General features: G+C 38.3%; 1 protein-coding gene across 2 annotated transcripts in view; it reads left to right on the plus strand.

Annotated features, from left to right (window-relative positions):
• The window catches only part of EXOC6B (exocyst complex component 6B), a 5967963-nt gene that overhangs the window by 2919292 nt on the left and 3027074 nt on the right, over positions 1-21597 (plus strand). For both annotated transcript variants that reach the window (XM_044063970.1, XM_044063971.1), the window contains exons 9-10: positions 7534-7617; positions 7790-7836. In XM_044063970.1, coding sequence (XP_043919905.1) covers positions 7534-7617; positions 7790-7836 — 131 coding nt within the window. The remainder of the gene's footprint in view (positions 1-7533; positions 7618-7789; positions 7837-21597) is intronic.

The raw sequence follows: 21597 nt of genomic DNA on the forward strand, positions 1-21597 counted from the left end.
CCAAGGAGTTATCAACCTGCTGTAGGATAGGGGAACCTACCACTACACTTTAACTGTATGCCACTGTCCTCAGGTTGTGCCATAAGAGCTATGGCATCATCGTGATCAGCCAGTTTGCTTGTCAGCATCATCCTGCTCTGCTAAGGCACAGGACGTGATTTGGTGCGACCCTGTGAATAAATAAGTCAAAATGTTCATAGGGTCATAGCTTACTACTACTAGGCTAACTGCCTTCATGGGCCATTTTAAGCCTAGCCAATTACCCCATGTGAGAATCAAACCCTGCACCTTGTGCTTCTAAGGTAAGCACCTTAACTATTATGCCAACCTCCCACCCCTGCACACACACACACACACACACACACACACACACACACACACACACACACACACACACACACACACACACACACACACACACACACACACACACACACACACACACACACAGTTGCCAGTGCTGAGATTAGAACCCCTACCCGTCTAGTTATTTGTACTATAGTGCTACGTACTTATCACATGCACCACAGAGCTTAATGGTTAATGTGACTGGTGGAATTTATTTTACATGCAAGTAGGATTACCATACTTACCAAGCCTTGTCTGTAGACTTTGTGCTGCACTGGACATTGATGGCATACCAAATGATGAAACCTATAAGGGTGATATGCACACTGATGTCATGCCAAAAACATCTCAGCATAATGTAGAAAAAACATCTACACTGCCCAGTTGTGGCTGCTGCATGAACCTGAAAGTACTGATGTCAACACTGCCTCTAATGATTCTAGCAGCATCCTCATCTGCATCCAGGTCATCACTCCTTAAAGAGGGTAGGTCCATCCCATCTGGCATTAAAAGATGGAGTGTGAGAGAGTCACCACAAGTACTGCTAAGAACAATTTTATTCTGCCTAGCTTCTGTTGTAGAATGGCCCACCATGTCATTGGCTGTTTCCTACAATGTGCCAAGGTGCAGTTCTTATCCCTACAGTTTTAATGTCAGCCTCTGCTCGATTACATGCTTTACCACTCTACCTGCTTTGCACCCACCCCCCCAAAAAAAAAATATGTTTTCCATATGTCCTCAGGGGATCCATGAGGATGTGATTCTCCTCAGGAATTAATTTGTACATCCTGTGTCTTGTTCCCTGTTGCTAACCTGCAGTCTCATATAGTGACAACATCATGCCTGCTTCCCTTGTATGATACTTTAATGAAGTGTGGATCATTTACATTGGTGTATTAAAAAATTCTAAACAAAAAAGGGAGATAAGCATATTAAAGCATATTCAGACAGAAATTGCTGTTTCAGTGTAGGTGATCAGTCTTCAGAACATGCAAAACACAACAATAATATCACATTCCAAGAAGATGACCTTTTATTTAGAAGAATATATATTTAAAACTGAAGTGCATAGGACTATGTTATGTCTTGATAGCACATTCCAGGAAGTTTCCCATTCATTAAAAAAAAAACCTCCACGGGACTATGATTTATCTAGATAAATGTCCTGTTATGCAAAATGTTTCCATAGGTAACCATTTTAATAGGTAGCAGCCTTTTGTGAGTGTATGGACTAGGGAGAGTGATGTCATACTCCAGTGGGTGTGGTTTACACCCTAGTATTCCTAACCTCAAATTTAGAGTTAATTTTTCATGCATTAGGCAAGGCAGTATCAAAACAGTGTTCCATGTCTAAAAAAATGGTATTGCTGCAGTATTGAAGTCATATTTTGCTACAGACAGTTTCATTGTAATGATAGTAATTGTGTACTAACAGGGTTATAATAGGCAATTTCATTGTAATGATGGTGCTGATTGTATTAATAGGGCCTTAAAAGGTAAGGATTACTTATTGGAAAAGCTCAACTCATGTTGTGCAATGTGTTAGTTATATTCTAACTGCATGTAAACTACTATTGAAAATGTTTTTGTGATATCCAGAACTTTCTTCTAATTCAGCAGTGGCTTCATGCACCAATGCACCATACCCAGCCAGGGGGGCATGTGTGTGTGTGTATGGGTGCAGAAATTATGTGCATAACATGATATTGTATGTTTGCATTCATGCAAACTACAATGCTTTAGGCCATGCTGAATAACATACAGAATTAATAATGAAGATATCATTCCCATGGCATAGAACTATTGGCAATAACACAGACACATATACAGAGTTTAAAATTAATGTGAATAATTCATTGCACCTTAGACTGGTTTTTTTGAAATTGCAATGCTAGGATGAGTGAGACCTTCCTGAAACTGACTTATCTGCTGAGGTTGCCATGGTAGTATACCTTTTGAAAAACAATTTATAGTTATCAATTACCAACCCCACCTCCAGCGACATTATGTATCAACGCAGGTATGTTAATTACTGGCTGTAACAGTTAAAGTTGACACTGTACTCTTATTGAAGCAAAGACATATACCACAGTATTTTTTTCCTGGATGATTACCTTCTCAGCTTTGCTATACTTTTACAAGAAGTAATTCTCCGAGAACTAGTTGTATATTTGCACAGCAACATGCTGCATATTCTCTGAGAAAAACAGAGGATTGCTTCAAAAAATGAAGCACGGATGGGTTGGAGATGTTGGTATCATTTATAACCTTTATAAATGAATTTAACACAAGGTGAAAATACTGAATTGCTTTTAGCCATAATGTACACACAAATGGGATGAGTAAGAGTGTTCTTTTTCGCCTACTTTTTCTGATATCTCAATAGACACAGAGGGGATTCAGTACAATAACAATCAGCACCCAACAGTGAATGGCCAGGCTGGTGCAACAAGATTGTACTTATAACAAATGTTAACGAATGTGGAGTAATGTAATTGTGTGTGTGTGTCTGTATATGTGTATGCATGTGTGTGTGTGTGTGTGTGTGTGTGTGTGTGTGTATATATATATATATATATATATATATATATATATATATATATATATAATATTTTTTTTTAATTTATTTTTAAATTTGTTAACATACATGCATACATACAAACACACATACTGTTTTGAAAAAAAAATGGTACCATTTACCATTAATGCAGTAACATATTTCATTCTGATAGATTATCATAGTTAGTTCATCGTTTGGTCCATAAAAATGGATATAATGTGAGTGTATTGTACTAAACCAGAGAAATGGAAAGAGGTGTGCTGTAGCAGTAATGGTTCCTTTGACACTGAAACCATTACCTGTCAGTGAAACAGTAGGTCTAACTATTCACTGCTACAATATTTAGTTACAAAGTAGTTGTGGCATCTCATTTCACAAATTAAAGCAGTTATTAACTCGTATGACAGAAGAAACTGTAATAGGTTACATCAAGAAGCAGAACTCAGAATTCAGCCATTTCATTAATACATGCAAAATATATAATATTGCTTAATACCAATTTTTGATTAAGTTAATGGTTACTTTCCTGTTATTAACCAAAACACAGTTGCTTCATAACAGTTTGGTTCATTAATTGTCCTCATTTTTCTCTCTCTCTTTTTAATTATTATTTATGTATATGTATTTCTCTCTCCCTTTTTTCTCCCTACAGATTTGGAAGTGCCTGGGGCGGTAAAGCTACAGGCTTCCTAGGCTAAAAGTTGTTCCTGCCCAGCTGGGGAAGTCTTCATAGGGTAGGATCAATGGCTGTAGCCCTGTGGGCATCCTGGCCAAAGGCAGCCTGGTAAGCCATAAACACTATAAGCTTCAGGGCCTGGTTGAGGAAGCAGTTGGCAGGGTTGTGGAAAGGTGCCTGCACCTACTCCAGTCTCTCCACCAGCAAGGTGCAAGCCTCACTGACAAGGTTGGCTTGTCCATCAAACATCCAGTGGCCTATACTATCAGGGCCCTCCTCCGCATCCATCACAAAAGAAGGATAAGTGAGGTCCTCCAGGCTGGGTTGGTAGCAGTGTCACAGGTCTCCTCATTCTCTCTCTCTGTGTCCACCTTGCCATCTTTGTCTCTTAAGCTCTCCTCAGTCCACCATAGTATTCCTGTGTATCTTGTATGTCATTTTTTTATCTTGCAATCTTGCTGTCACCCAGTCTTTTACACCCTCTGCCTTCACTCCTTACCTAACTTTGATCTTAACAAAATGGAAAAAGGGGTTCTGTACCCGACAAAAACACAGTTACCCTCCTATTCCACCACTTCCTCCTGCATAGTCCTCTTAATGTGATACTTCTATATTTCCTATTGTCCTCTCTCCTTATTTTCAGCTTTCCTATCTTCCCCCTTGCTAACCTTATTAAAGGCCAAACAAAGGTATCTATCTGTAAAAGGGCACATTTTATAGTAAATAGTAAAAACCTTGAAACATTTTAGGTAACCTGTGGGCCAGTGATGTTCAGCACAGTTTAGTGGAAGTTCGCATAGAAAATCTTGAAGAAATTCATACAGGCTCGCACCCACAGCTGCTTGACAAAATGTTTAATAATGTTTGTAACTTTGAATATACAAATTATTCTGCACATGAGTACACTGGTTTGTACTCATTTTACACTGCTTCAGATGTTTTTTGCTGGATTGAGAATTTTGTGAAGCCAGTGCCACTTTGTTCACATTTGGCTCATTTATGTACAGGCTCTGCAGCTGTATTGGCAGATTACCATTATGATCATGTGAAGTGTTGTGTTGTGAATACCATCCCTTGAATCTAATGAATGCAGTTACTGTAAAGGTTTATTTCTGGCTCTAAAGCTATGGGCATCTGTTTTGAACTTTGAGGATTTATCTTGATTTTTATCAAGAGGCTCAGGATGCAGCAACTGGAATTCAGTGGACAAACTTCCATAGCTCTGTTGGAGGGAGTGAGTTAAACTGAAACGGCCATTATTAAACTGACAATGAAAAGAGTTCATGAGGAAAGTGCATGACACAGAAAGCAATCCTGCATGTTTAGTATTACTGGACCACAGAAAATGGGCTCGTAAAATAATAGAAAACCATTGTCATACAAGGAATTGGTGACTATACCTTGATGGACCTCCTGCATAGCGACAAAATAAACTGCACCACAATTACTCATTCTAAAGGCTTAAGCATTGCCTGTGATATAAATAGGACTTGCTGGAGAAACAGGTATGTATCCGAGAGACTTCTACTCCTCTGGAATAGGCTCCCATCCATGTAAATCAGTTTTTCCCTAATCCAGTTCAAGGCTAACTAGGTCAATTGGGAGAGGAACAGGAAATTCATCCCTGGTTTAGAACCTATATCTTTAATGGACAAAGGCATCCTGAAAATGGTTCATTTCCCAGGCCACTGCTTGTAAATGTTTCATCTCCCAAGCCCCTGCTTACACATATTAAGGGCACCAGAACTTGTCAGAGATTTGGGGTGCATGGCTAGACTTAAAAAGGCCCCAGTGGTCATTAGTTTAGTATACAACTATGAACATATGAGTCACTCAGATTTCAATAGGGATGAATCATTGTACAGGGAGATTCCAGGGAAAAACGAGAGCATCTGCTCAGAACATGAAATCAGTGGGTGAACAGGGAAAAACGGCAAACTTTCATTCCAGCACCATTTTTTTTCACTTGCTAACTCTGCATCAGGAGCAATTGCTTTCAGTAAGATGAAAGACCCATATGAATGCATTTCATGAGAGGAGGATATTGTTTACTGCTCTTTCTACATTTAGCAGCAAAATACCTAGATATGTTATAAATACATGGACTTCAGTATTGTTTACTTTGTGCTTGAATATTTTAAATAACCAGTGTTTTAACTAGTTGATACTTTGTCACAAAATAGTATTCATTTTAGACAATTTAAAAAAAACTTTAAATCATAATTCTGAAGGTAAATGTATGTGGCATGTATCTGTGTTGGTGTTTTTGTTACTGTATTAGTCATTGTATGTGATTGTGTTTGTAATCTGGAATGAAACAAGCATCGGGAGAGATGGCATGTTGAACTAAAATTTCATAATTCTCTATTTGTTGAGAGACAACCTGTATTAAAGCAAGTGTGGTTGAGGAAGTATTCTGGATCAAAGTCTTACACATAGCATCTGTTTTAATATTGCAAAAAATCTACAAAAACACACCAAATACATATAATCAGGAAGTCGGTTTTCTTAGTGTGGTGACACCCAACAGTGTTGGCATTATAAGGGAATAATAGACTTTCCAAGATGGGGAGGATGGCAGGCCTCACAACACCCATGGGCAATTCATTGTTTGCCAGTAACTCCCAAGCTGCTAGGCATTATTGTTTGCATGCCAACTTAACAAGTTAGTGCTCAGAGAACTGATAACAAGAGACCAGAAAGCTACTGAAAATAGTTAAAATTCTGCTGAAAGATTAAAAAAAAAATTGTCTCCCCGGTGCACTTCAGTAAAACAAAGTGTTGCACCTCTTTGTTACACTGAAATGTTCTCTCTGTCTGTAAAAGCAGAATTTTTATTACTTCTGAGGAAATATGTACAAAACCTAAAATAATTGGGGGGGGGGGGGGACCAAAAAAATAGGGACATTTTTTAATTATTGCTCTTATAAACTTAGAAAGTTACTAGAATAACCGTATCTGTGTTAGAATGCATTTTCGGAAGGTGCTACTGTGAGACTTGAATGCATGAAATTATTTAGTGACTTTAATCCTCCGTGATTGGCAGAAAAACTCATTTTTTTTTTTGCGGAACAGACCAAAAAATATGGACATTCTGCGAAAATCTGGTCAGTTGAGCAGTATATGATTGTGGTCCAAGTAAATGAATACCTTTTATTTGGTAAATTAAAAAAGTACTGCTCTGTTTAACATTTTTTTTCTGATTTTTCAAGGTCAGTACTAAGAGTTTTAATTCTCAGAGTTTGTGAGGTATGCTGCTGCATGTCCCAAGTGAAAGAAACTTAAATAGAAAGCTAAATGTGGTCAGTTTTGATTGAACTCTGCACTTTCTATAATTCTGATCGCCTCTGCCATAGGAAAGATGGTGAAGATTATAATGAAATGCTTGTGGTATGCCTGATGGCTGTTTTGTTGTGTCTGCATTCACTTACTGAGCATAAGATATGTCACGCAAGCAATAATGCCCAACAGGGTATGTATAACTGTGTAAATAATGCCAGCCCAGGAATGCAGCTACACCCCTTGAAAGGTCATTATTTACACAATAACACATCATGGAGGGCATTATTGCACACACACAAATGTTTTACTTTAATTACTGTATCATTTTTATATATATTTTTGATGTAAAATAGTTCCTCTGCCTAATGTTTTAAACTTGCTGTATTACATGTAAATGGTTTTGGAGGAAGTATTTTACATTGAAAATACAACATTTTCAAAACATATACAGATATTTACTTCATGTTTTGGTCCCTTACTCCTAAAATATGTGGTTTGTTGTCCATCTTTGAGGACTGAAGTCAATAATAGTGGTATATATTTTGAGTTTCAGACTTTATTTCCTTCAGAAACTATTGCTATGCTGTATCTTTAGTTAGTCCTGCATTTATTTGTTTTTTTCCTCTAAAATCTTCAAATCATCTGCAGCATTTTTTTTCTTTTGCAGGGAGCCAGAGATGCATTTGAGAACTACTACAGGAAACAGAGAAGAAAGCAGGCCCGACTGGTACTCCAGCCTCCTTCAAATATGGTATGCTCTTTTCTGTAGTGACTTTAGTCTTTTTATAAGATCCATGTGCTTGTGTTGTTGAAATAGAATATTCACTTTGTAGCAGTTTAGCATTGTATATAGCATTTATTGCTTATTAGTTGGTTTGCTATGTTCTTCATTGCCCTAATTAAAAAAAAATCTTATTTTACAGCATGAAACATTAGAGGATTACAGGAAATATTTTAATCAAATTGTAGGGTAAGTGTTACCTTCTTATTCATTTTACAGCATCCTTACTGTAAAGAAACAATTGTATTTGATGCATTCTGTGAAAAAATGCTTTTTAAACTGCCTGCAAATATTTTAATGATTACTAGAATTACAATGAAGTAGTGATGTACTAATGTAGTAATGCCTGCCAAGGAATAGGTGTGCTGCTAGTGTTTACTCCTGACTGTCCATGTTTAACCATAAGACGTAGCCCAATGGATTAATGAACATACTAGGATGGAGTAAATCTTGTACAATTCCTACTGAAGTCCAGTTATTGTAGCTATTATACCATTCAAAAATATTTAAAGTAACAGTTTTTATTTTTGTTTCAAGTCCTGAGAGTACTGATTTGCAAAGATTTTTTACCTCTTGATATTTACAGAACATGTTCAGCAAAGAGGTATTGAAGTCTAGCTGTAGTGAAGGAGGTAGATTTTTAATTTTATAAAGTATATTGAATGTAGAGTTGAACCAGTAAACTACAAAAATGTACATGTTGTTTATGGATGTTCCCTTGTGATCATGATAGAGGGGTGTTACCCAAGCATGTGACTGAACAGGAGTTTATATATTGTTAATTTCACAGATCATTCATGCTCTTTAGCATGTTATGACATGGCTGTACACCATGGCTAGTAGAAATGTGAATCATTATGATCTTGCAGTGGTATGCTACTGTTATACAGTGATATTATTAAAAATTAAACATCTTAAGATCTCTTGATAGTGCACTGATGAGAAGATGGTCCCCCTGGCAACTCCTTAATCCGGTATTTTATTTATTTATTCAATATTTCTTTACTGGGAAAGTCTAACTGGTTTAATATTCCTTTTTCAGCTAAGGCCCAGAGAGAGAAGCTTCACACTGATATTATACGTTTGCAATTAGTTATTACAAAGCCTAATACAGAAGAATGACATATTAACAAAGTAAAACTTCATTTTAAGATTTGATGATCTGAAGATTGATGTTAAACTATTAAACGATTCACAGAATTTTCCCTAAATATTACTCTGTTCAGCATTCATGGCAAATGCTTACTGGAAACTGAAGAAGTGCTAGTGGGACTGAAAATTGTCAGTATACCAGAACACCTAATGGACCACACTGTACATCGAAGCGAAGTGAGTTTCTGTGCTCACTGAAAGTTAAGGACTACTTGAATCCAGTGACTATTCAGAAATCTAAATGGAAGAAATCCTTGTTGAGGTTTAAAAGGCAATGATAAGGGGGATATATTTTTTTAAATAAACACCTTTATCACTTGTAATATAGGCAAACTTGCATTTATGTAAAAGTAGTCAAAGCGTATTAACAAGTTCACATTTATAAACATTCTATATCACATATAAACTTCTGTACAGTATAATCAAACCAACATTACATAAATTGTTGATTTCCTGTTTTCTCTTGAATTGTATTCCTCCTCCAAAACTTTTTCAGCATGTATTGTTCCTACAAATTCCCATTTTTTCTATGTAATTTACTCCTACCTTTTTCGAAAGATCCCACTTTTTGTTCTTTTTTCTGTTACAATTTTCAGTACTTCACCAGAAAGGGAAGATGTCAGTGTGGGAGGCAGATTCCCCATAAAGACTGTCTCAACCAATGTCTCTTCTGTTTGAGTGCTTCCCATGATCATACATAGTGCTTTAGCTGCCAGGTGTTTGTGCCCAAGACCCTTCGTAATGGTCTCTTGTCTGTATCCATATATCTGGAGAGCCAGTGTCTGAAGTTGTTGGCTCAGGGTGCTCTTGTGGAATCCTCCCATTCCCAAGGTGCCAGCCGTCTGCCAAGAAGAAGGCCAAAAAAGTTAGGTCTGATCCAGCTGCTGTCCAGACTCCCTTGGACTTCTCTCTGGTTGTTGCTTCAGATTTTTCTGACGTGATCCTGTCAGAAGACAGCATGCATCTGGCTTCTCACATATCCTCAGTGGCTTTTCCACACATCTGTAGCTGACATTGAGGGGGAATCTCTGCTGATTAGATCTGAAGAGCCTAAGGGGATTCCTCAAATCTTGCTTAGGGAGGTGATTCCTATGACCGTTATTGGACCTCACCAGGGATCTGACCCTCCAAAGGTGTTTCGTGTGAACATCCTGTAGAAAAAGAAGTAAAAATCAAAGCATATTTCCCCTGCTGTAAAGGATCCCCAGAGTAAATGTTAAGATTTCACTCTGGGTTTATTTAATGCTTTGATGGCCTTGAAGCCTCCTCAAGAGGTCTCTATACCTGCTGCTCCCTGGCTTTCCACTCCATTTAAGAGGCCCAGGGAATTGGATTCCTCAGATGAGGACCTGGATTCAGGGGAACAATTTTTGGCCTACTCTTCACAAATCTCTTCCCCTTTGGACTACTACTACTCAGAGGAGGAGGATTCCACAAGTCCAGACTCCCCCCTGGGGGGAACTGTCCTTTGGGGATACCATTGTTTGTATGATGGATTATTTTAAGTGGGATTGTTCTCAAGTCTCTGACATTCAAAAAAAGTATCATGAGCTTCTGCAGAGGAGTCTTCTAAGCCATCTGCTGTTTCTCCTTTTCTTTCTGTTCTGGCAGTCCTCCTGAATACCTTCTCAGCAGTATCTGCAGCTTCTGACTCTCAGCCCCCTGCACCTTGGAAGCCAGATAGCTTCTGTAAAGTGCCTGAGAAGTGATGATATATTTTTAAATGTCCTTCTGCTAACCCTTCTGTAGTGTCAGTCTCATCCGATAAGATGTCCAAGTAATTGCCCTGTACCAAGCTGTTGCCTTTTGATAAGGATAGTAGGGCTATGGAAGGGCTGGGCAAAAAATGTTTAAACTGCTGCCACTTTATCCCTTAGGACCATCAACTACCAGACTTGTATGACCAGGTATCCGTTGACCTTCCTTTCTCAAATTTCTGAAATGGTTTCAACCTTCATGACTCCAAGGCGAAGGCTTCAGCCCTTTCCCTACTGGGCTGTACTTTTCAAGTTGCCCAGCACTCAGTCAAATGTACCTGTGATGCAGCTGATGCCTCTTCCAGGCCTGCTGCCTTTAGTTCCATTATGAGATGGTCTTCTTGGCTTCATCTTCAGGCTTTGCCTGATGACATTAAGGCCAAACGTTTGGATGCACCTTTGGATAATAAAAATCTTTTTGGATCTGCTGCAGCAGAACTTTTCGAGTCTGTCCAGGACAAGGATAACGCATTGCAGGAGCTGAAACACATTTTTGTTTCTCCTATTCCCAAATTTCAGGGGAATTGTCCTTCTAAGTCTGCTTTTGTTCTTAGGCAATCTCGCCTACCTCCTAAAGGCAAGAAGGGTTCTAAGTGTGTGCCTCCTGCTAAGTCTACTGAGACGACTGTCTCCCAGAAACCTCATTTCCAGGACAAGCCAGGTTCTATTTGACAGTTTACTTTTCCTCCTGCCCTTGGCCAGGTTCCCTTATCCCTCCATCTAGCCACATCTCTTCCAGCTTGATTTCAGATCACTTCATACTCTTGGGTTTTGTCCATTATCCATCAGGGATAGTTCATGGTTTGGAAGTCCCTTCCTTCCTTTTCAGACATTCCTCAATCTCCTTGAGAACAGCTGTCTCTCATTTCCCCGAGGTTCTTCACTCTTTTTTTGGCTCAGGGCACCATTCAAGCCATGTCTCCTGCCAGGTAGGGAAGGGATTTTACTCCAGGTTGTTTCTGATCCCATGAAAGGACGGCACTTGGAGACCAATTCTGGATTTTTCCTATCTGAACACCTTTTTCAAGATTCCTTCCTTTTGGATGTTCTCTATGCGAACATTATTTCTTCTTTCTTTACTCCAGGCCTTTCTGGTCTCTGAATGTTAAGGATTCATGTCTTCACATTCTCATCCGTCCTGTCTCCAGGAAATGTTTGTTTCTTTTTATCTTCCTTGCATTTTTTTCTGTACTGCCCCAACAGTATTCGCCAGGTTTCTTGCTCCTGTCATTGCTTTTTTTTTTTTTTTTTTTTTTTGCAGGGTTTGAGGAATTCAGATATTCCCGTGTCTATATGATCTGTTTATCCTAGTTCCTTCCCCCAACACTCTGTTGCAGGATCTCAAGTTTACTACTAACTTGTTAGAGTCTCAGGTTCACCATAAACTTCCAGAAATCAGTTTTGATTCTTTCTTAGGATCATATTTTCCTTGGCTTCAGATGATTTTCATGCTGGCATAGCTATCTGCCCCCAAAGCTCTGTCTCCAATTGCTTTTTCCACCCCCTTCTTTCTGTGGCGTCTGTCTCCACCAGGGAATTTCTCAAGGTTCTCAGGTTAATGGCTTCCACCATTCCCATGCTCCCTCTCACCAGGCTCCATATGAGAAAACCTAACTGGTACCTCAAGCCAGTGTGGCTCCAATATTGTCACCCCCTGGACTTCCCAGTACCCTTCCTTCCCTGTCTCAAGCTTGAGCTTCAGTGATGGATTCATCAAATTTCATTCAGCCCAGGGCTTCCTTTTCAAGCTCCATTTCCAACTCTGGAGCTCTTTTCAGAATTCTCAGACAAGGGGTGAGGTACCTCTTGTGGCCTCCTCAAGGTTGAGGGTCTCTGGCCTCCTCGTCAGAGGTCAGACCACATTGGTGTAAAGGAGATGAAGGCTTTGCCTTTGGCTTTTCAGGCTTTCCACTTCCTGTTTCATCCCATGCCGCTCAAAGTTTTCACAACAATACCACAGTGATATGGTATGTCAGCAAGCAAGGGTCCTATCTTATTTGCCGTCTAGCTGTTCTGGTCTGGAATCTAAATTATCCAGTATCAAGTGACTCTTTAGGCAGTTTACATTCCCTTGGAACACAATCTAGTGGCAGACTCTTTGAGAAGGTCCAGCACACAAGCTCATGAATTAATGCTTCACAGATGTGTTCCTGGACATTGTTCATCCGTGACATATTCCTCAGGTAGATCTTTTTGCCTCCACTCTGAACAGCAACTTCCTCTATGTTGTTCTAGAGCCTCAAGTCCTCTGGAGAACAGACACCTTGTCTTTCTCTTGGAAGGGATGTCTCGTACGCCTTCCCTCCCCTTCCTGTGTTACTATAAGTCTTGTATACGATCAGGAAGGACTCTCTCTCAAAATCTTGCTAGTGACTCTGTTCTGGGCTAGACAGCATTGGTTCCCCCTTCTTTCTGACTTCGCTAGGGGCAGTCACCACAGGTTACCTTGGGGTGGATCTTCTCATACAAGACAAGGTATCTCTTATTCATCCTCACTTGTCCACTCTTCAACAGATGCCGAGGGTGATAGGGTTTTGATCCCTTTCAAGCGCTTCCTTTCTGAGGGGATGCTTCGGGTTCTGCAGGAGCTGAGTAAACCTACTACCAGGAAATTATATATATATCCAAATGGAAGTGATTTTATGTCTGGTGCCTTTTTCTGCATCAGGATCCTCTATCTGTGGAGGTTCCTGTAGTTGTCTCTTATTTGTGTGTTCTGCTCCATGCTGGGTTGGCATATTCTTCAGTTAAAACCTACCTGTCAGCATTTTCTGCTTGTCTGCTGTTGAATACTCCTCTGGCCTTGAGTTTTAAAGCCAAACAATTTCTTAAAGGCATCCTTCATATCAGGCCTCCCAGGAAACCTATTCAGCCTTCTTTGGACCTCAATTTTGTACCTGTAAAATTGACTCTGACTCCTTTTGAGCCTGATTCTTCAGTGTTCTTGCAACATTATATTTGGATGACTGTTCTTCTTTTGGTTCTCACTTCGGCTAAGAGGGTGTCTGAACTTCAAGCTCTCAAGGCTATTCCTCCCTTCTCATTTTTCCACAGAGACACGGTGTCTATTTCGCTAATCCTTTTTTTATGCCCAAGGTGGTCAATGAGTTGTCCCTTAATCAGTCTGTTCATCTCCCTTCCTTTTCTTCTTTCTCCACAGTCTTCCAATGAGAAGGTTCTTCACACCTTGGATTTGCATAGACAGCTCAGATATTATTTGGATAAAAGTAAAGTTATTTGCAAATCTGAGCAGCTTTTTGTTTCTTATCATCTCAGGACTTTGAGTTTGACTGTTTTTAAGCAAACCATCTCCTTCTGGATTTCTAAGGGCATTTCTTTTTGTCATTCTTTTCATGAAAAATGTCTTTCATGATCAGTGAATGGGCATTCTACTAAGGCAGTTGCCTCCTTTGATGCATTTTCAAGGGTCAGGATACAGAGTCTATCCTTGAGGTTACTACTTTGTCGTCCATACATAGTTTCACTAAACATTACAAGTTTAGTAGTTTAGGGCCATAGCAGGTTTTGCCAGGGCTGTCGTGCATGGGTTTGCAGAGGGCTCTTCTGTACCTTTCACCTCCCAGGTTTCCTCTTGAGTTCTTGTACTCTTCTGTAGGTAAAGAATACTGCAGCAGTGATGTGGAAGGACATAGTACAGTTGTGTAAAATCCTACCATAACAGTAAATGTCCTTCTCTTCATTGTTGCAGTGTGAGCTTCCTCCATACTCCCCCCCCCCTCTGTTTTAACTTTTGCCCTGTAGCTTTCTGCCCCCCGTCTTCTTTCTTTTTATCCTTCTGAACACACATGTTCTTGTCCCTAAGGGCATTTTGTTCCTCTTGGGGCTTCTTCAGTTCTCTGTGTGCACTTCTATACATCACCTTTTTGTCCTTCTCCTTGCGTGGGGAGCATACGTCTGATGTATGATGGCTATAAGTGCTAAAGGCTTTGGTATACTGGCCGGGTGTTTGCAGGTGATCCCTTAGGTAAAGAATACTGCAACAGTGAAGAGAAGGACATCTACTCTTATGGTAAGATTTTACACAACTGTACTTCATCTTGCAGTATTTTATATGTCCTACTAGCTATCATTTTTTAACAGCAGCTTTTATACTGGATTCAGCTAAAAACTCAACCAGTGCAGGTCTTGCACTTAATATTCCCTTTCCCTTTCTCTTTCCTGAACTCTTGATTTCAATCCCTGATGGTGAAGGCAGTATCCAGCTTGCAGTCCAAATGTCTTTTTGGCCTCTTCCCATTCTGTTACCTTTCCCTCTCTTATTTGTTCCCAGTACCTTGGTTCCTTTTCAGCAGTAAATTCCAGCCTACTCGTGTCTATTCCCCATACTCCTAATTGCAGTCATCCATATTAGCAGAGCATCCTTTCTCTATTTCCGTGTTGGATTAGTTCTTGGTACACTTTCTGCGAATTTATGAATATGATATTCTGTACGATTGTTATTCTCCTTAAGGATCTGCATCCAAAATCCCATGCTTTCATTATTTCTTGAATTTACCCCCTACATCATCATCATCATCATCATCCTTTTTCACTTTGAATTGTAGTGTTCTGCTTGTGTTATGTATAAGAACCTTAACTCTGTAGTTCTAAAATATCCCTTTCAATCTGGTAATCCTAAACCTCCTTGCTCTCTTGGAAGGATCAGTTTATTTCACTTTCACTCTTGCCCACTTCCCCTCTCAGATAAAATCAAGTAGTTTTTAATTTACTAATCACAACTTCTCTAGTTGATAAAAATATGCCCGAACTGTTTATAAAACAAAAGGGACTAAAACATTTTTACTATTTGTATCTTGCTATCCATATCTATTAGTCAAGAGCTTCATGTTTCTCACTTTTTGTATTCTCTTTTGTTTAGTTTCTTCCCACATAACCGTAGCTGCCATAATGGTGTCCCTTTTAACCCAAACTCCTAAATATTTTGTTTTATCATGTCCCCATAAATATGGGTTTTGCTGAACCAATCCATGTGTGGTACATAGTTTGCAGCCATAGCCTTTGTTTTATCTTCATTAATTTTTTTTATGCTAAAAAAAACTGGAACTGTCTCTGAATGTCTCACAACACTGAGATGCCCTTTTCTAGCTCTATCAAGTACAAAATAGTATAATCTACACATAAAGCCAACTTTTCTTGAATACCATAACAATTATATCCTTTTATTTCTGAAAATGTTATTTTCTTTTCCAGTCGTTGAAAATATAATGCAAATAACAAAGGGGAAAGAGGCTACCACTGCCTGTTTCCTCTGTTCAGACACAACCTATCAGAGAGGAACCGTCCCACTTAGATTTTTCCTCCGATTCCTCATGTATCCTCCTAATTAACTTTATTGTTATATCAGGAAATGCAAATTCTCCCATAGCTCTACTCATAAAATCCCAGTTTACTCAAATTCTTTGTCTGCATCAAGTCCCACTGACAACGGTGTCATTTTATTACATTTTGCATACCTCTGGATCACCATTGTTGTATTGATGTTGTCAAATGTTTGCCTACCCTCCAGAAAACCACATTGATCTGCATCTACCAGTTTCAGCAATATATTTGCCATTTGCATAGCCATTATAGATAGAAACACTTTATAATCATTACTTAAAGTTGAAATCAGCCTATCTGAATGTGATGGGTCTTCACCATGTTTAGGTATTACAGCAACTACAGCTTTTTTTCCATGATGTTTGTGTTTCCCCTCCTTTTAAAATACTATTAAACAAAACCTTCCAGATCTTTAACACTTTCTTCCCTCCTAGCTTCCAAAGTTCCACCAGAATACCATCTATTCCTTAAGACTTTTCTGCAGATTGGTTATATCTCATTTCCTCCTACTTCAACTATTAATTGTTGAGCCTCATCTAACTCTAAACTTGGCATATTTGTCTTCCGTAAGTATATACATTTTTGCTTTTTCTTGATTCCCCATTTCTCTACTTAATACATATTTTCATAAAATCCGAAATCTCTCTAATACCTTTATAGGATCTCTGGTTATTTTTCTTGTTGTAGGCTTCCTGAGTTTGTCAACACTTCTTTTTACTTTCTATTGCCCAAGTTGTTGAGCCAGATGTTTTCATGCTCTAGAGTTATCAAAAAACAGTTCCTTAACAGCAATCTTTCTAAACTTGTATATTTTATCCAGGCATTCCCTTATTTTCTCTTTAGCACTCTGCAATTGTCACAACTTGCGCTGTATGATTCTGTAATTATTTAACCTTTGTCAGTTCCTCTAAATAATTCTTGTTACTTCTTAACCATTTCTCTCTCTTTTTTTTTTTTTTTTTTTTTTTGTACCATATATTTTTTTTAAAAAGTACATTTTCATTTTATCCCACTCACTAGGTATAATTTCTGGAGTACTTTCTATCTTTCAGAATAACTCCCAAATAATTTCCACTCTTTAACTGGTAGTTGGGAAAGAGCCAATGTCTTATCTTTACTTCATTATCCTGCATTTTTGTCTAATTATTGGCGCCTGATCTGAAATAGTTACTGGATATGTGTCAAACATCTCAGTTAAATGCACTTGTTCTTGTGAAGTGTAATTTATGTCTTGTTTAGCCCAGTTATTTTATCTTGAGGGATTATATGTAAATTCTTTCTGAGTTCCTAATGCTGACTTCACACCTTCCATACCAAATTTGTTTGTTTGTTTCTTTCGGCTTTTCCCGGTTCGGGGTTGCCACAGCGGAACTCCGGTCCGCTAATGATTGGCAGTAGATTTTGACGTGCTGGCTTGCCGGGCCTAACGCACAACCTTCAACGAAGAAACACCCATTCACGCATGTAGCCACACAGAAGATGCTCTAACTGAGAATCGAATGGGCAACGTCTGTGAGGTGACAACGCTACCGCAGCACCACCACCGCAGTCATTTCTTTAGAAATCTACCCTATTTTGTTATATTTTCCCTTCTTGCCCCCCCCGATACATCCTCCTTATTGGAAATCAAATTCCATTCTCCATCTGTAAGTAGTATTCGCTGCTGAAAGCTGATTATTTTTCTCCAGTTTTTTAAATTCCATAATAGCAGTTTATTTGGGATATAAATACATGGAAGTGTAATCCTCATTCTTTGCCAGTAGCCCCTTGCTACCACAAATCTGCCATTGTTATTTTTTTTTCCCCTCTTCTACCACTGTTGGAGCATCTCTAGAAATTAATGCAAGTATTCCTCTTTTCCTTTGTCCCTGATATTCTGCTGAATATCCACCTTGAAATCCTTTCTTTATCAAATTCACATGCAAAGTTCTTTCCAAATCTGTCTCCTATAGCTTTGCTATTTTCAGTCTGCATTTCTTAATATAATTAAATATTCTTTCCTTTTTGTCTGTACCTGCGAGACCATTCACATTTGAAGATAATATAGAAAGTATCGCCATTATAAGAAGTTATTTCCACCTATTATATATAACAGCTTTTGTAAATGTCTTATTTCCAGCTTTTGTGATGTATGCACCCACTAATGTTTGGCAGGTTGATCCTTTATATACCAATAACATCCAACACCACTCTGTGTAGAGACGGAAAACTTTAATGAAAAATAAAAAAGGTAGAACAAAGGTAAGTGCTTTCACAACACGAAATTGCTTCTTCAGACCATTCAAAAATACATTAAAACACAGTGATTATATAGTTAAAATGGCTAAATAATTGTCCAATCAAAAATAAGCAGTTGAATGTAAACTTTGAATTTACATAACTATCGATTCTAGCTACCCTTCCTAACCAATGATAAAGCCATACAACATTTAGCCAATCAAGGTAAGAATTAAAACAAGAACTGCCTATCAAGACCCTCTAAAAACATGTTTCCGATTGGCAAAATCTATCTAAAAACGGACAAAGATTACATAAAAAATACATTCGCATTCTTATTCCAAAAATGTGTAAGACACAGAAAATGTTGGCAAACTGTGCCTAACTTGTTCCCATGTAAACCTATTGAAAATCTCAAGTTTGTGTTGGAATCATATATTTAACAGCATATTATCAAGCTGCAAATACCATCTGTACCTAAAGCAGCCAATAGCCGACGACTGATATGAATGTCAACCAATAGGATTGACCAAAACAACTTCCTTCCCATTGGTAAAGGTTCACTTAGCATCATATCTAATAGTGGCCAACTTCACCAGTGAAAATAAACTCCAAACAGGAGTAGGTGCAGACCATATGGGTATTTCTAATTCCTGGCATACTTCTAATTGGCTCGCAAACATATTCTCACGAGTATAAAAGTGATTCTCAACCTCCATATCAAAATTATTAAGGTCCTTGTTGGAATCATATGTTTAAATTGTAAACTCATACTGCATATACAATCTCTGAATGATGTGGCCAATAAGCAATAACTGCTGTGAATCTCTACCAATGGGAATCATCAAAATGACCGTCTTCCCATTGGTAGAGGCACACACAGCATCCTATCAGATTGTGGCATACTTCACCTAAGGGAGTATAGATCTTCTGTAGATGTTTTTGGAGACTAAAACAAGTGTGATTACTTTGCAAACATCTGCTCACGAGTGCAGAAACAATTCTTAGTCTCCCTGAAAAAATGGCAATCAACTTAAAGCAAAGCCAACATTATTATATGCTTGATTAATGGTCATAAATCATCGACCGTCAGGGACTTGGTTAAAAAGTAAAAGATACACTCTCCCGCTATTGTGAAGTGGCATTTTAAAGGCAATTCCTTACTTCCTGTCATAGACTGAAGCACAGTAAAAAGAAAAGCCCATGAACTACAACCTTACAGATAACCAATCAAAACAGCAAAAACAGGAGAATAGCCAATCAGGAAAACCACCCAATCTATTCTCTTATTGGTAGAACACATTAGCTCTGCTGCCTATCGGACGTAAATATGAACAAGTCTATGGGAATCCAAATTACAAGGCTTACATCCAGTCACCTAAGACCATCAAAGGTGTACCAACATGGCCATCATAAGGCACGTGCCTAAAAAATAAAAACACTTATCGTAAGATAACAAAAAATGACAGTTGCAAAAGCAGCTCTCAGCATCTTGGTGTTTTGAAAAGAACAACTCAAGCTAGTCAGCCTTCTACAAGATACTGTCATTTGATCATCTTTTTCTAAAGTTCATACAAAGGTCTTTTCACTAACAAAATTGGTTTTAATGGGCTGGAGAACATTCAGTGATAGAAATGTCAGTTAGTCCTAATATTTGGTAATGACAAAAGTGCACTTTGCCAACATACATTGTGTCTAAACACCAGCGGAGTATCATGTGCAATACTAACAGCAGATTCAATAAAGTTGAAAATGCATTATACAATCACACATTCAGTAATGTAGAACCTTCCACAGTGGCTACTACTTAGACTAATACAGCTTCCAATTAGGCTTAAGAATCACAAAAGATACCCAATCAAGCACTTCATAATCTATTGGAGAATGACAACCACTTGTGGATACCATTGGTAAAAAATCAACTAATAAACTTCTTCATGGCAACGAATGAACCAATCATATACAGTATGTAAACTGGAAAGCAGCGTACCAACAACAACCAATAAAAACTATAGTGGTTGAGACTCCATCATCTATTAAAAATTAAATGAATCGCTGCCAACAACAATCATCAAGACCTATGAATAAAAAAGTATTAACATGAAACAAAAATCCCAGAGAGGGGATGGAGGTGTACCAGTGAACAAACTACAGTGGTTTACTATCAAAAGGGAATCAAAAACAGCGATCAAACACAAAATAACTCAAGATGCAACATGTAAATATAAATGCATCAATCATGCCCAAATGCAGTTGATTATATAGGCAAACAACTAATAAAAAGAAATCTAGTAGAGGATGCTAATAACATTTCTAAAAGGTACTGAATCACATTAGCTAAGCCAAAGTCTAAAACACACCTCAAGAACAATTATCCAAAAAAAGTCCAAAGAGCATAACAAATGGACTCTCATCACTGGAAGGAGACACCATGCTTAATATTACCTATGTATCCCTCTGCCTCTAAGGGCTGGCTTAATGGAAATTTTACCATTAAGACCAAAACTCTTATCTGCCTGAAATTGTAAGATCCACCATAGTTCCCTAGATTCAGTCCAATTAGAAGTATCCCCTAACCTGTTCCCCTCAAAAACTTACCCAGTCAATTGAAACAAAAAATTGTGTTCCTCGCCTGCATTAACTATATGTTTGGCTAAGGGATTATTAATACATCCTTGTCTAATGCTCCTCATGTATTCTCTAACCCTCTCATAAAGCATTCTATTCATTTTGCCAACATAAAAACAAGAATATAGTGCACACCTCTCCAAATAAACAACATTTTTTAGGCAGTTAGCTGTTATTCTGAACCTCTACTTCCTCTTAGTAGCTGGATGCTTAAATAGATTGTTGATGTCGATGAGATGGCAAAAATTACATTTGCCACATCCAACAGTATCTTGTACTTCATGTACTGGACTCCTTAACTTTGGACCATAGCACAGCATGCATTTAAGACATCTTTTATTCTTGAACACAAATCTAGGTTCTTTCCCTATCAGTGTATTAATTTCACTGTCGGAGGTCAAAATGTGCCAATTCTTTTTAATCGCCGCACAGAGTTCACATTCATAGAATAATGTATGCACAATGGTGGGGCATGTCTAACAAGTGCTTTATCATGTTCTTGTGTTTTCATGGACTGATATTGCCCAAGATCTGAATAAAAAGGTGCTGCTCTCCCTTGCCTGCATAATGTCACTGTCCTTATTTCAGAGTCTGTCTCTCATCTATCATAACCTCTAGTCAAAAACTATTTCCTCATAAGAGCTTATATCTCTATTAAGCACATGTTTCATGCTTAACCATGAGATCCTCATTGCTTGGCCTCATAATATTTTTGAAAAATGTTTTGTATGACTACTACTACTACGCAAGACATGATTACGGTGTACTGTCTTCCTGTACCTACTCGTAGTCAACATATTACTATCATTTTTAAACAATTTAACATCCAAGGATTCAGTCAGATTATAAGATTCTT

Source organism: Protopterus annectens, chromosome 2.part2 (genome assembly GCF_019279795.1).
Source record: "Protopterus annectens isolate FY-2018-M chromosome 2.part2, PAN1.0, whole genome shotgun sequence".
NCBI classification, from domain to species: Eukaryota; Metazoa; Chordata; order Ceratodontiformes; family Protopteridae; genus Protopterus; species Protopterus annectens.